We start from the raw sequence: 16,881 nt of genomic DNA on the forward strand, positions 1-16,881 counted from the left end.
TGAATTTTATATGTAAAAAGATAGGACTAATTAAATGTGCAAAATCAGTCAAAAAAACTTTCAGTGACATTAATGCAGCCTTTCCTCAAACTCTTCAATGCAATCTTATATGAGAAGCAGAGGAGGAGATGAAGCCCGTAACTGAAAAGACTAGAGAACAGTGAATTCTAAAGAATGTGCTCGGTAGTCCCCATAATTTCCCTGTGATGGGAATTCATAACAACAAGCGGAAAATATAGGGTAGTCGTGGATCTTAAAAATATCAACAAAAATGTGGTTCCATGCAGTCCTGTGGTACCAAGTCCTGCTGTGATTATAGTTCAGATTCCTGTAGATGCAGAATGTTACAGATTTATTGACTTATGCCAATCGTTCTTCTCCATTCCTCTTCGTGAAGATAGCCAAAATCTTTTCACATTCAGATCCTCAATAATGTTCTTTTTGGTGCTGTATCCTACAAAGGTATGCAGAAAGCACCTCAATCTTTAATTAAATTCTGAAGAACATTTGGAAAATCTGCAACTACCCTGTAATTCAGTGCTAGTGAGATATATTGACTATTTGATCATTGCAGCAAAAATAAAAGATTAAGATCGAATGCAAATGTGATAATGGTCTTAAAGTGTCTCCCATGAAAATGCATTATTGTATGAAAGAAGTAATCTATTAGGGTCACCATATTCAAAACAGGGCAAGAAAGAATATGTTTCTGCAATCCTGAGACTGAATCCTCCAAAAATCCGAAGAGAAGTAAGAATGTTCCTGGCTCCTGGGAATAGTAGATAGTGGATTCAACACTTTTCCTTTTTAGGTCTCGGCTGAGCCAGCGCTTTAGCGCTGCTCTGGCGAGACTTATAGTAAGCGAGTTTTGGAAGTGCAAACAGTGGCTTTTCAGTCCTCCAAGTACAGTGCATGTGCCCCGGGCGCTCGCACCATTTGGCAGCCTGAAAAGCACTGCCTGATCACTTGCTTTGATGTCCTCAGTGAGCCGCGTGGCCACTGAGGACATCAAAGTGCACACCATTTGCCACCCCCTTGTTTTTTCCTTTGATCCCTATCTTTCCCTTCCTCAATCTCACCCTCTCCCTGCCTTTTACAACTGCGGCCCGCACCACTGCGCCCGTCCCCACTCCCCCCTCCCACTCCTTCCTCGTCAGCTTCAGTGCGCTCTTGTTTACGAAGTAACTACATAAAAAGACCCTCATTCCTGTATTGAACATGGGGTCTGCATTAATAATATTTTCCTATTTATGAGCCAGGAATCTACTTCACGGGCAGACTGACATAACTGCTGCCTAATCACATGTTCCTAAAGAAAGGTTCAACAAAGGGGTGCCACCAAAGCCCATATAGCTATACTGCTTTTTAATTCCTTTTTTGTGTGATTAGGTTAGTTTTACCAAAGAAGTCTCCAGCCAGACCTAGAGAAAGGAAAGCACGGTCTCCTCATTAAAAGACTAGGAAGTCGCTTCTGAGCATGGGCAGGCGGGAGGGATCAGCATACTACTGCCAACAGGAGGTCGACCACTTTGTTCCAATAATCCTACAAATGCTCAGACACACCTCATGCCGCCGGTACTGTATTCAGAACACAAACTTCCTGCGGATTGCACGAGGCGGAAATACATTTCTCCTCATTTATGAGCAAATTATGGCACATAGTCATCACGTTAACATGTTTTTCATCTTAACAATGCTGCTGGGTTGTTGTGCTCTTAATTTTCTCTCACGCTATATTGATGGGCTGTCTTTTAGATCTCGGCTTGGATCAAAGCGATACAGTTCCCGTAATAAAACTAACCAAGGGAATGTCTTGTATTATTACCGGTAAGAAAATACATGGTAAACCGACAGAGGACAACGCGAGGAGACGTTTCCTATGCAGCTGGGCCTCAAATGAGCTCCAGACACTTGCATCTCTCTGCTAAGCACATCAATCTGTCCAGCCTTCTTTTTTTGAGCGCCCCCTTTAAATCAGTCTCCACTGCAGTTAAATCAAGCTGTTTCTTCAAACTTCAGTCACCCATGCCTTCCCCTTGGCTGTAAACTCGCAAACCAGTCATTAAGTGTCGGTAATAACCAAGAGGTGGAAGCACAATTGTTGCCTAATTAAGATTTGATTAAAGGCATCGTCAGAAACCTACACGAAAGTTTACATCAAGATGAAACGTTGACATAAACAACACACAAACCGCTGCTATCTCGCTGGGCCCGTATTTATAAATAATCCCTTTTCAAGATGAGTCCAACATTCCAGCGCAGAAGCAAAATCAACTGAGCATAAAACATACTGTGTTACGTATGCAATTATGTGAGGTAGGTGCGGCACTGAAAAGGAGACCGGGTGTAATTTCAATCGGTGGTTGCAGGTGGGGCCAATGGCACTCATTTTTCCTTAATAAACTTTGCCCGAGAGAAGGAGAGCAAAAAAAAATAAATCATTGGCATAGCCAATAGGTCTCGCTTTTGGGACCTTATAAGTGTTTGATTAACCAGCACAATATCCTTAGTGCAACAACATCAACGGTTGCATGGCTAAACACATATAAGGCCACAAAGGCGGGACCTATTGGCTATGAGGTTTACCATTGAAACTCTCTTCTGTGTCCAGGATACCTTAAGAGCAGCTGAGAATATTTCTGTACCTTTAGCACCAGCAGAGTCACTTGCAATCTGTATTGACGTGCGTCTGGCTCATGTATCTGTCATTGGGAGTCAGCATCAGACGTGGTCGGCCACATCCAACCCACTCCCCTATTATGTCACAGCAGGAACATCTCACCCCTAACAAAGACATCACCGCGCGCTGGCGCCACTCACGCGGTCTGCCCTGTCGCATTCACACAGATGGCTAAGCACGGAGACTAGGTGGTCCGGTGAAGTCAATCAGGGTCGGCCTGCAGCCTCATGTGACGATGGGAGAGGCATCACTTGCCACGGTGCCTCACACCCTCCGGACCCCAGGGACACGGCACGCAGTGAGAACTAACACAGACCCACCCGGCCGTGTCTCCTTGTCGTACAGAGGAGGTGGTGATAACAATGCCGGGTTTGTTCCATGCCCAGGTACCCAGTGGAGCCAGGCGCGTGCAGTATTGATGGCCCTGCATGCACTGTGTGTATGAGTGAAGTGTGCATGCTGCTGGCCTTACCTGCACTGTGGGTACGAGGGAAGTGTGCAGTGCCGCTGGCCTTACCTGCACTGTGGGTACGAGGGAAGTGTGCAGTGCCGCTAGCCCCTTACCTTCACTGTGTGTGGCCTAACTTAGCGCTCCTGGCAGGGCTCCTACAGTTATTACGACAGTTATTACGGAGCTTTGTTTTTACCGGTGCCACACCGTTTCAAACAAAAGCAGACAAAATGTTTCCAAGGAATACCTCAATTAAATGTCTTTGCAGATGAATATACGTTACACCTATTTAATTCATATGGAGCATCCTCTCACAAATGTTATATAGCGCAAACTCAAACCTATTTTATTAAGGTATCACGTGCACTCTGGTGCTAAATTTACACCGGTGACTAACGGAACGCGCTGATGTTTAAATGCATTTGTAATGCTGCAGCAACATGCTTTGCCATTTACAGCTAAAACAAACATTGTCATTGCCAATAGGTCTCGTTGGTTTTGTGTTTATTAAGCTGTACTGTCTGCATGTGCGCTACGAATGAAGCATGTGTTGGCAAGGGTGGCCCCAGATGCTCCTCACGCCTCCTTCCCGGGTGCTGAGTCAAGACTCCTATCTCCTTTCAAGGCTCGAGGACAAAAGGGAGGGATAGCGTGTGCAGCAGCAGCAGGGAAAGCTTCCCTCCCCCAGAGATTCCCGAGGGAAGCCTCAAGGCCTCCCAGACCCCACCCCTCAGGACAAAGAACTCTCACTTGTCAAAAGGGCCTGTATGGGGTGCGGTGACATCAAACGGACAATACCAAGCGTGCACGTTCATTCGCAGCACACGATCTCACCTCGCTCCAAGCCTTCACTAATGCATTCCTATTTATGTAGCGCTTTCCACAGCTGAGGCGAGGCATAAGGCGCTTGCTTTAAAAAAAGTGCCATATTCACTAGAGATGGCAGCTGCCTCTCACGCCAGAGCATGTACCTTCTGTAAGTTCCTCTGACTGGAAAAAAAGTGCTCCACAGGAATACATGGTAGGGCACGGAACCCACCCTTTCCCTGAATACAAAATTGGGCTACCAAGCATATAATGCCGTTGGAGTCTCCACTACGCGAAATAAACACTTTTGTAGAAAGTCTACCCCGGAGTAAACAACGCCAAGTTCTGAAGGAAGACAACTTATCGCGGAAAAAATGTTTGAGAGTTTATTTTTTTGCAGTTTTCTTATATAGCGTGAACTCGACCCGAAGGTATCAGGGCGCTTTACATGAGCATCAGTTGTAGGACACATTCGTTTTTTTAGGTACGGGGAAATTAATTGATTTACCCAGAATCACAGGATGTTTGCGCCGACACCAATCTCAAACCCAGTTCGCCAACTCCAAAGTCGCCCGCTCTAGCCATTAAGTCACATCCTCACGATTGGCAGGTCCAAAATGTTTAACAAAAGACTTCAGCACTGACAGGTTTCACCTACCTCAACCGCTTACCCCTTCAACACAACTTCTCCACCCCTAGAGGTTACAACAGAAACCTAGAACTACAACAAGCATTTGCAATGCAATAGGTCTCGCATTTACACAAGTTTGAGCTATTGGCATTGTAAATGACAGTGCCTTTTATTTATATTTTAAAAAACCAAACTTAAATAAAAAGCATTGTCATTTACAATGCCAATAGCTCAAACTCGTATAAATGCGAGACCTATTGCATTGCAAATGCTTGTTTGCAAAGCCTTTACTGAGGCTTCCTCACAGCGATCATTCGAATCCTGTGCAGTTTGAAGATGAATGCACAAGTGCCTTTCTTGTGCTCAGAGATAAACTCTGTAGTGCACCTGCTCTAAAAAATCACATTTAAAAAATATGCTGCCTATTCTGCCATGAGAGAGAAGGATGTACATTCTCTGTACTTGTTCAAGAACATGAGAAAATCAGAAGAACCATGGCTTATTTTTCTGCCACATTAGATCTAACTGCTGCTGCACATCTTGGATTTCTGAAGTCGGTTGTAGCAGTTTATCATGCCGTTCAGCACAGTGAAGGGATTGTGAAGGGTTACACATAGGGAGCCTGAGTCACAAATGTAAGCTTCCATGTTTGTGTAAGTTTACTACTTCTACTTTTAGGTAGTCACAAACTATGTGCAGAGTTAAAGGACTCTGTACTCCCTATTACTTTTGTGTGCAGAGTTCTTGGGCGGAGAACTCCACAAACTTACGTTTAAGGGGTTCAGAGTCATAAAACCTGGCACGTAGTTTGTGAATACCTAAAAGTAGTAAACAAACACAAAACTTTGAATTTACCTTCATGAATCAGGCCCTAATTGTGCTATTCCTTCACTCAGTTGAGACTGTGCTGACTCGTACACAAACTCAGCATCTGACAAACAGTTGTTTTTCTAAATCATGGTGAATAATTTTGGTGGCTAACCATATTTCAATCAGAATAATACTATGAGTTAATAGTAGGTCTACGACTATGGATACTCCACTATCATGGTGGATAACTCTGCATACAAAAGATAAGCCTGTCTTATATTTTTATGGCAGAGTTCTCTGCCCTGACCATGGAGTCTGTCTAGTCGAAAACTAACTATTAACTTGTAGTTTGTGAATACCGCAAAAAAATAAACTTACATAGAAGGGTGATTGTGTACCTTTGTGAATCAGGGCCCCACTTGTCATTTGTACAGTGTTCCCTTCTGCTGGTTTGCTATCCAACCTGTTTCTGTGTCGTCCTCTGACACATCCGTAGCTACTAGTGCCTTTTCCCAGAACACATGCATCTGCCACTTCAGCTCACCAGTCCTGTGGTCTTCACAAAGCCAGTTCAGAAATCTTATTACAGATGCTGACCTCAAGACAAGTTGCCATTGACCATCAGAACCCTCTCAGTAGTCTGAAAACATCAACCATTGTTTATTTTTATATGCTTGCTCTATCCGTTAAAACATGTCACTCTTAAGGAGAAGATGTGGTCCGTCGGCTAGACTGCCGACTTTGGTGCTGGAAACCAGGGTTCGAGCCTCGGGGTCGCGTCCATATCCTGTGATTCTGGGCAAATCACTTAATCTCCCCGTGCCTGAATGTGTAACGTAACCGGTGCTCATGTAAAGCGCTCCAATACCTTCGGGTCGAATTTGCGCTATATAAATCTGCAATAAAATGTTTAAAAAAGTCATCTCCCCCTATTTGGCTTGACCCTTCCACCCTCTCACTTTGGGGAATCACCCCCTTTCTTGACCACAACACTGCATGTTAATTTATTATGGAAGTAGAATAAAAGGACTCCTGAAGGGAGGAAACCAGAATAATAACCAATGGACTTTGGCTGGGACAGGAAAGGAAACTGGTGTCTTCATTGGACTTCACCAGATAAATCTACTTAATTGCCGAATGCATTAGTCTCTTATTCCAAGTTTTCCTCTGAAACATGCAGGATTAGCTTTTTCTGCACGACATGCTAAAGGTATTGATATTTACCTCATATTTTTCACCTTCTACATTTTGCTGGTTTGACCTGCTGAAATTTACCAATGGGAAGAGCGGGCTGCAATATTTACTGCAAATCTCAGAATTCTGATTTCTACGTAAAGATAAGATTGCATACGGATCCAAATTCACCCTTAATTATGATCTGGACCATAGTCTGTTTGTGCCAGCTAGGCTATTCAAACGTTTAATCGATTACAACACCAATAGGCAGTATACAACAATCTTATCTGTATTAAGGCTCAAAATACACAATGGGTTTTCAATTGCACTTACTATGGAGTACAACCGTTTTCACTGTAATCACAACTCAGCAGGAGTGTTTTAATAGTTCTATGAGCAAGGCTTTGTGTTTGACAATTCTATATTTATTTTGATGTCTGTTCATACATTGCTCTTTCTTTCCTTGGAACTATCCTTTCCCTCTTCCTACAGTGGCTTGGAGAGTCATGGGTTATTATAAACCTGTTTTCTCCTTGTCTCCACCAGAAAACTTGAATCCCCTTAAACTGCTTTAGCACATGGACACCTTATAGTGAAGAGACTCAAGTATGCCGGCCCTTCACCTGAAGTACTTTATTACTGTTAAGCATTCCCTATCTGATGTGTGCTTCTGTTTTTATGACGCTCCCAACTATTCTAAATGAGTTAGATGAATTTCTAGAATGAATTAGAGAAGAAAAATATTACAGAAGATTACAAGCGCATGTATTTTTTATTTCAGAGCTTGTTACCAAAACATCACATCTTCGAAATATAGATTTCATCTGGCATAATATGACTCTAGAAGAATATCAAAGTGAAATGGAGGATAAAAAAGAAGAAATCAAATATGACTTTATCCACATGATTCAGGTAATATGCACGCAGTATATGAACACAGGAATAAAGAAATCAAGGCTTGCCAAAGAAAAGTGATCTACACATTAAGCTGATAAGCCCTATTCTTGAAAATAAAGTTATTTTAGCAAATATAAAAAAGCCTGGGTCATTTAATATTTGTCAGGATGGAAGAACCCTTATACATCTGCAGTTCTCCTACCCCTCCAAACTTGTAGCTCCCCTACCCCATTCAGAGTGTGGTATCCACTATTGAGTCAATCAAAGCTTTGGCTTGTTCACCATACCGGGTTGCTTTTCAGGCACTAAGAAGACCACCCGAAAAGGGCCTGATGTATGTTTTCTAAATCACAAATAACAATAAACCTCACACACATGGAGAAAACACCATGTGACAATTCACAGTGATCCCCACACGCATGAAGAAAAGGCCATGTGTCATAGGACTATATTTTTTGTTTTCCAAATGACCACTTTGTAAGGGTTGTCAATGAAAAATAACAAGCATTTGGCAAAACCAAAAATTCCCATCTCCCCCCTCCAGGGAGTCTATAATTTTTGCCAATACTATTTTTCCCAAAGATGGGCACCGAATGTGTGAGCACAGACTCAGTAGCCAAAGAAAAATGTAAAAGATGGCTACCATATAACATACGTAGGTATAGAGGTCATGTTTGTCTGATTACCATTGTGCATGCACACACTAATTCTGCAACAGCCTTTCTAATTTACTTTAAATTTAGAGTTCTATGATTGCAGGAATAAAGTATTCATGAGCTGCAATGAAATGGGAAAGAAGTGAGCTGCCTGATATTACTGTACCTCTCTGCAGGCAATTTACAGAAATAATTTTAAAATAAGAGTGAAAAGGTGGTAAACGGGCAGTTGTGAGTGCCAGGAGCAGCATATCTAGGAGCAAAGCAGATTGCCCAAAGGCAGAGGACCTGCTGCAGGTCTGCCTCATGCTCCACAAAATGACATTCAGCCAATGACTCCTCATCTTGAATTACTAAGGACACCCTCTTCAAGGAGAAACATAACTACTATGCAATTCTGAACACAAAAAAGCTCTATCAATTGATGACCCTTCTGTATTGTATATACAATTTGGGTGTGAACAATGGATGAAGGTATGGCTTGATTTTAACTTGAATGACTTACTATGTTGCCTAATGTTGATGATAATATATCTGCACTGGTTGAAAAGTACCTCCTGAATTTTGAAGGATGCAGTTTATTAGCGTGACGGAGCAGCTTCATCACTACGCTGGCATGTAACACCACCATCCTGAAACCACTGCTTAGATGATGTCACAAACTCAGGGAATGTGTGACTGGCATATATGCAGTTCCCTCTCACAGATGCACCTATATGCCACCACTATTCATGCTAGCAGCAATAATCTATGGACACCACTGTTACCTCACTAAGTCCATCCTCTGAATCATGCAAAGGAATATATATAAGTGCAAGGGCAGATGGCATGGCTAAAAAACAGCTTTGTCCAATTGGAACACCTTGGCAGATGACTTGGGTACAGGTTGGTATTCTCAACCAGTGCCCCATGCACAATAGTTGGAGACACATCTTCACCATTCTGCACACTATAACCAATGAATGTCCTGATGATCTTACTAGTAAGTCACAGAGGAAGTCAGTATACTAACAACAATAGAATGACCAATAACTGTGCCCTAATTAGCACTACTGAGCGGACAAAACAGATGACAATGAGATCTCCCTATAACCATCTTTGCCCTGTTGGCTGCTCTAAACATTGTCCTGCCTCACAGCATGATTTTCATTGTACTTTCAGCAGCATGTCCATCACCTGTGTGACTAGTTCATAGTCTCCCTGAGTGTGACTCAACCAAAGCTGCCCACTCATGCAGTAACTGTAGACCCACCATTTACTGTTAGTCACATAACTCGTGTTGCCACTTTCTTATAGGACTCACCACCCTGTGTATTTGGTACATCACATTCAACTTTTACCCAGTACCAGTCACTGGTAAGAGGCAAAGGTTGCACCCTCTACTGATCATGTCCATATGCTCAGTCAGGACTTCTCTTCTACCAGAAATTGAGTTTCTTGATTCTTGGAGTTCCATGCACTGCTCTCAGGGTATGTGTTCATCCTACTCTGCCTATTGACATGACATTTTGGACACTCAAAACTATGGAAAATACATTTCTAACCAATACAGTTGAGGTTCTAACATTAAGTCAATCATTTGGCATGGGTTTGTATGTCTTTCCTTCATCTAAGAAAGTGTATAGTAGTGATCCAGTCATTCGCTCTGGTGATGGCAAGCTTGACTCTACACTCAAGTTCACATATCATTCTATAAGGGGTTTCTGGTATATACCAGGGAAAAAGGCATTTTGTTGTTCTGAAGTTGGTTCAAGGCACATGTATCATGTGGTTGAGAGAGTCCAGCATCTATCTTGCTAATTTAAGCCCATGCCTATATTAGCAATTAAAATCAAAGAGGGAGTGAGCATAAATATCAGCTGCAGATTTAGAGCTCAAACAAGGATAATGCAGCTCAATGAAGTGGCCATGTTGAAGCATGCTGAAGTTCCTTCTGGAAGATACAGACATAGATTAACTTGAGCTCCATCTCCTACATTATCACAAGGGCCTACTGTGGCATGCTCAGCACTCTTGTCAATGCCCCCGAATGATGTACCTACAAGGATATTAGCAGAGCTCCTCAGCTAGTTGCACAAAAGACAATGTCAGTCTAATATTTTGACCCTTGAGCAGTGCCATCAGAGCTGATAACAAAGACAGAACCCACAGGGATGGAGTTTGTAGACTCTATAAACCTCATGTAATATGTTGACTTGGCTTTCTCCTCTTCATTGCCTTTGTAGGGAAGTACAGATGTCAGAAATGACATGCCGCACTGCGCATCCGAAACAGTAACAGTGTGTCCAGTACATGTTCTCCACATACTAGATCCTATAACTTACTTTTCAATGACATTCACCTCAGCCCTAATGGAAGCAAGAGGTAATGTATGAGGCCAGTAAAGGTGGCATACTTGGAATCCATACTTTTGAAAGCCACTTGGCCTGAACTGCAGTCCTAAACTCATTCTGTGGAGGAACGGTTTTAATATGTTAAGCAGCTGAACTGTTAATATGCCTACTAGAAATAACACTGAGTCCTTAAGTACATTGGTATTGTATGTAACTCTTTGATATATCATATATCTAGAGTATTGTCTGATCCCCACTGAAAATAAGCTTCTCCAGCCATAGGTCACAAGTAATATTATGTTGCCACCCAACAATGTAAGGAATACTGTCATTAAGATTTTTTATTAAAATTGTTTAGCATACTGACCCTTATGCACCCAGCATCAAATGCTTAAGTTACCAGAAATTCAGTCTCAGTTAGCTCCAGAGATATAGCTGAATATTCTCAGTGTATTAGGGTACAGCGATCCTTAACTTACTATTGAAGACTACCAATGATCTAGTTTACAGACTGAACAATACAAGTTCCAGAAATGATCCCTAAGGTGCCCAAATGTCATAGGGTTGTGGGAAATTCATCTAGCTTGCTGTAGTCATTTGGTACAGAATAATGCAAACCAGACCCTCTCTATGAAGCCAACTATGCTGATCAGGATTAAAATGAGGACACTATGATGTAGCACATGTAAAGCTTCTGAAGGAACTTGTAAATTGGTACTCACAACTCTAGTCCAGATGATTTCTCATCCAGCACCAATCCAATTGTGGTCTCTTATTGTGTAACGCACCCTGCTGACATTTTTAACTGGTACCCCACTCACAGACGCTCCTCATGTGAATCAATTAGGAGAAATTAAGGTAGACACATTCAGGGCCTCCAATTCTTCTGGAGGAAGACAGATAATAACGGGACATTACTTGTACATTGTATTGAGCCAAAACAGAAAATTGTTGAGTAGCCACAATGTCTTATCCAAGTGATACTGTTATTGCAAACAGCTTGTAGACACTCCTAGTTCATTCCTTTTTCGTGGAAAAAAAGTATACAGTTTGAATGCATTTTGTTAATTGGGTAATATTCTTAGCACAGGTCTTAGCACATTGTTCTTAATATATCTGAATTATTATTTGTAGATGCTTTATTATGTGAAAGATGTCAAGAAAACTATAAACTACTGGAGAAATTGCTTGGCACCAGGTGGGAATCTTCTTATCATTCTAGCGTCAGGTGGGTAACTTTTGAATCTTTACTTGCCTCGCTAATCGATATGTACTGCACTTTATATTTTTATTGCACTTGTTTCAAGTATATTTTTTATTACGCATAGTTACTAAAAACCATTGCACAGTTGTGTGCTGTCAGAATAAAAAAAATAACATTGTGGTTCTGCAGTAAAAACATTGATACCCATCATGAAGGTGCTGTGCAGTGCTTACATACAAATATACAAAAAGGCTGATAAAACCATTTGATGAGTGCCATTAAAATGTAACAGTAAAAATGAGAACCATAAAAAGTATGCACTGCAGTACTGCGTGGCTGTGATGATAATGGTTAGTGTGGCCTGCGATGTGCATCTATTGTACAAGACAATAGTTCCAGACAGTCACAGCGCGAAATGAGGACAGTGCATACATATCAGGAGGAGGCTCATGATGGCTAAGCGCTAGGACTTCGTTTCCCATGTTGGTGGGCTGTTTGTCGAGTTGTTAAAATTGAGTTTAAGGAAGCAGCTCCCGGTTGGCATGTCAGGTTCTTCATTGTACGCTTAATGCTGGAGTGGTTTGTATGCTCCTGTTATGTTGAATTGATTTTTTGATCCACCAATGTGACGAATTTGACCACTCTGCAGTTCAGTTGTGTGGCCCCTAAATCGAAACATGCCAGCACCGCTTGCCGCCTGCTGCAGATCCCTGACTGCTTGAGCAGGATCTTTGGTAGCTGTATCCTCTCTTGCTCCAGAGCTGTGCATGTGCAGATTAAGTGCAGAATGTCTCCCGGGCCGGTGTAGCACAGACTGCAAGTGAGCATGCCCTCTGCCATGGTGGAAGGTGTTCGGCGCACAGTAGAATGCCCAGGAGATGCTTTAAAATCTTTATTTTGAGAGCTTTTTGGGGTAACCCTGATTGAAGTATTTTTGGGGTGCAGATCTTTTGTAAAAGTTCAGGGTCATCCAGGAATGAAATCTGGCTGAAAACAGACCCTTGTCTTCCAGCAGTGAGAGTTGTTTTACTGACTTCCAGACCAATTTTTTGAAGAATGTGTGTTGTAGCTGGGTATTTCAAGGATTAGTGAACCTTGTGATTTCAAGAGATTCTTGTAAGTAGTGTCTGCCTGGAGATGTATCTCTATGCTGGAGTTCTTACCATAGCAGCTGATTAGAGTGTTTGAGGCAGAGAGTCTTATCTTATTCCAGCAGATGATGTAGGCACCATGCCTGGACAGCGATTGTTTCACTAAGCCGAACTCCAGCCTTATCTGAGCTGGTGAAATGTATTTTGGGAGGCTGAACATGGTTCTGTACGCCATTATCAGGGAGCTATCCAGTTTCTTAGTATCTCTCCCCCACATTGCTTCGCTGCCATAGGTTAGTGTGGGGAGTAGCTCGGCCTGTGCTACCTTCAGGAAAGGGGCATAGTGAGGGCCCCATCAGTTTTGATGACAGGTTTTTCAGTGTTATTGCCACAACCAGGCTTCTCCTTCTGATTTCCTAGTGGACCCATCATTATCAATAATGACGCCTCGATATTTATAGTCAATGGTGGGTTCAATAAGACCACCTCCAAGGTGCCACCGCTTCTGCCGCCTTCTTTTGTTGTTTATCGTCATAGTCCGTGTTTTCTTGAAAATAATTTTTAGACTGTTCTCTGCGGCGTATTTCTGCATTCCATCAAGCAGATGTTGGAGACCCACATATGTGTGGCTGAGCAGCACCACGTCATCAGCATACATAAGGTTTGTCTGTGGTTTACCACCGAACCTGGGTGCCTGTGTGTTGCTGATGTTGAGAGCTTGACGGAGGTCAGTCATGTAGAGAATGAACAGAGTGGGTGCCAGCATGCAACCCTGCTTCAGGCCTTTAGTTGTAGGGACCTTTCTAGAAATATGTCTTCCCCCTCCCAGTTTCACCTGGACCCAGGTATCAGTGTGTAGAAGCAGTGGATTTCCAAGATGTCCTGAGGGATTCAGCCCATGCTATGAGATCCTCCAAGATGGTGCCTGCAAAATATTTTGCCTCGTTGTCGATCAGGGCCACTAGGCGATAGTTGCTAGGATGAGCCTTGTCACCGCTCTTATGGATCTGCGTGATCATTGATCCTTTCCTTGATTGCGGTATTCTGCCTTGTGACCAGATTTCTGAAAATAGGGTTTGCAGGACATTAGCCAGTCGGCTGGTTTGTTTTCAAACAGGGACGGTGGATTCCATTTGGGCCCGGAGCCCCCTCTCTTTTCTCTTTTGTGATTTGCTTCTTGATTGCCAATGGAAGTGGTTGCCTGGCTCGTGCCCTGGTGATTTTACTGGATTTGGCATGTTCAACCCCAGCTCTTGGGCGATCGCGAGGCATCCGTCCATTTGGGTCCATTGGGCAGGTGTCCCCAGCATCGTTGTTGAAGTGTTTGAAAAGAAATTTAAGCCATATTTCCTCTGAGATGTGAGACGAGATTCCCTTGGGATTATAGCATTCACTTTTTTCCAGAATCAGACGCTGTCATTGTGGTTAGCATCATGAAGCAGCTTTGCCCAGATTTCGTCTTCTTGCTCTTTCTAGATTTCCCAGTTCAATTTCTTCAGACGCTTCCATCAGTCTTGCAAGAGTGTGCGGGCACTTAAGTCCCCTGGGAGACTTCTCAGGCGTCTTCGGTTGGAGTTTATTGATTTCTTGAGCATTTTTAGTTGGTCCCTTTGAGCTTTGGGGCTCCTGTTTCTCGGGCCAGTTACCTGGCAAGAGTCTACTTTCGGAGGTGTTGTTCCCCAGAGGGGCACCGTTAGTTGTGCCTGTTGCTGTTGATTGAAAAACATTGGTTGTTGTTTTTGAAAGAGACTCCGTAGTTGTTACTGCCCATTTGATCCTCCTTACATTTGAGGTGTAGGTAGGCTCCAAAGCTAGTTCTTGTTGGATGGTGAAGGTTACGGTGGCTGACAGTAGGATTTCCTGTGGGCGATGGTCACTGTTCCCTTTATCCACCATTTGGAACTGTTGAATGAAGGTGAACAGTGAGAGGCTGTGAACGTGTAATCTAAAATTGAGCATGATGTGAGGGAACGGGCGCGAGTCCTCAGGGAATCTTTGGTTGAGAGTGCTGAGGGTTAAATGTTCTATACCATCCAAGAGACGTTTTTTCTTGCGCTTTTGCTTGCAATTAGTGAAGCGCATTGTGGTGGGATGTTGCAGAGTGAAGTGAGGATGGTGGTCTCTTCATCCCTCGATGTGCCAAGGAAATGTTGATTTAAATCCCTGGTTTTAATGAAATATGGGGTTTCCATTTCAGTTATAAAGCTAGATACTTTGTCTATCAAGTTCTCTGAATCTTTGGATTTCCGTTTTTGGGTTGATGTAAGTGTTGACTAGGACCACCTCGTCTTGCCATCCATAAAGAGAGAGGGCAATATTCAAGGCGAAGGTGGCCGGTGCAGGGGAGCCAACCAGGGCCAATGAGGTGACTCTCGTTCTGGAGACGTAGGTTGCCAGCCCCCCTGAGTGGTGTCCAAATTTGTTGCTTATTGTGGTTGGTGTGGAGAAACACATATAGCCTTGGAGATGATGCAATAGTGTGAGCCATGTTTCCCGCAGCATAATTATGTTGAAAGATTGGAGATATTGTAAGAAGTTCTGATCCATGATTTTTGTCGACAAGCGGTTTATATTCCATGAGCATAAGCGGAGAGGGTTGGGGTCTGCTGTATCCCTAAGGCCTTTTTTTTTGGGTCATCATTGCCTTCCTGCGAAAATGGTTATTGTCCGAGTGATTGGCCTGAAAGCAGGCGATCTACTCTGCGTGGTGGGTGTTGCCCAAGTGCTGCTTTGTCTGTCTGTCCTCAAATTGGTCCCCGGCTGGGTTGATTATTCTAGAGCCCCTCAGCACTGTATTTGCCCCCCCCTGGGGCTTTGTAGACGTTTGCCTCACAATGGGGGCCATAAAAGGCGTTGGATATGCTGGAGTTAAATGCGGGGTGATGTCAGGCTTTGAAGGTGCCCTGTTCAGCTAAAACCTTCTGGGTGGCTGTTGCTGATTTCCATGTGCTCTTAGTGGCCTCTGGCATTGTAAGGTCTGCGGGCAAATCATTTCTACCGAGAATATGTCAGTTGTGCTCAGATCAGTGAGAGTTGGAATTATTTGCAGCAGCCTTTGGATATTCCCCCTGTTCTGGGAATCCTGTTGTCCTTTTGATGTAAACATGGGGTAGAAGAGAGTGGCGTAAGTGGCCTTCTGCATATTTCCCTTCAGAGGAGTTTTCTGTTGAAGGTCGTTGGTAGGTGCTATGTGCTAGGGTGCCAGGTTGGCGACTGCCTTGTAATGCTCCCTTTGGCTGGGGTTCCCTGCTGTTGCTTGGCAAACTTACAGTTCTCTGTTGGAGGATGCTTAGGGGGGTGCAGTGTGTTCTGTTCAGGCTGAGCTGCGTGATTCTCTCTCTGAACTACAAGGTGCTTTCCAGACATAAGAATGGTCGATAAGGCCAATTGTTCCGGGTTGTGCACTGCCATCCGGGACTGCCCAGTTTTGCTGTTGGGGACTTCAGCGCCAATCTTCTTGCTTGTATTCTTTTGTGACTTAGGACTCTTTGAGGCTGCGTCCAGCAACAGTGATATAAGCTCATCATTACTGTAGACTGTTGCAGTTGTCCCGGAGTGGTAAAAGGGGGCAGAGGCCCTCCATTTGGTTCAGATCGTTCGAGTCTCGGTTGGCTGCCGCTCTGGGGACCCTTTTTATATAAATGTTGTTAGATTTGGGGGTCTCTAGTTGGCACAGGTAGGTACTTGTGACAAATAGGGACCCTTGCCTCTAGTCAGGGTAAGGTGGTACACTCCTACAATAACCTCTGCTCATCCCCTTGGTAGCTTGGCACGAGCAGACAGGCTTATCTCAGAGGCAGTGTGTAAAGCATTTGTGACCACATACAGTAATCCAGTGACAACACTACAAATGGACACCGCACAGGTTTTATATAAAAAATAAGTATACTTTATATAGATTTACCACAAGACCATAAACAACAAAAATACACAATAATATTACTTTAAGATGGTAGTTTTAGCTTGGTTCAGTTAAGTTCTTAAGGTGCAATACTTTGCGTCAATGTACCTTATGATGCTTGCGCTTCCACGACAAGCAATGTTGCAGCGATAGAAATGCGGCAAAGATCTGGTGCAAAGAAATAAAGATGTGAAGATCTTCCAGATGGGGCATGCTTCTCCGGGGATGCGAGAAGTTCTCGGTT

The 16,881-nt window shown here is 43.3% G+C and overlaps 1 protein-coding gene across 4 annotated transcripts in view; it reads left to right on the plus strand.

Moving 5' to 3' along the window:
• Nucleotides 1–16,881, plus strand: part of LOC146857044 (histamine N-methyltransferase A-like) — a 504,499-nt gene that overhangs the window by 365,470 nt on the left and 122,148 nt on the right. For all 4 annotated transcript variants that reach the window (XM_085647538.1, XM_085647541.1, XM_085647540.1 and 1 more), the window contains 2 exons: nt 7,337–7,467; nt 11,576–11,669. In XM_085647538.1, the coding sequence (XP_085503664.1) occupies nt 7,337–7,467; nt 11,576–11,669 (225 nt within the window). The remainder of the gene's footprint in view (nt 1–7,336; nt 7,468–11,575; nt 11,670–16,881) is intronic.

Source organism: Triturus cristatus, chromosome 3_2 (assembly GCF_964204655.1).
Source record: "Triturus cristatus chromosome 3_2, aTriCri1.1, whole genome shotgun sequence".
Classification (NCBI taxonomy): domain Eukaryota; kingdom Metazoa; phylum Chordata; class Amphibia; order Caudata; family Salamandridae; genus Triturus; species Triturus cristatus.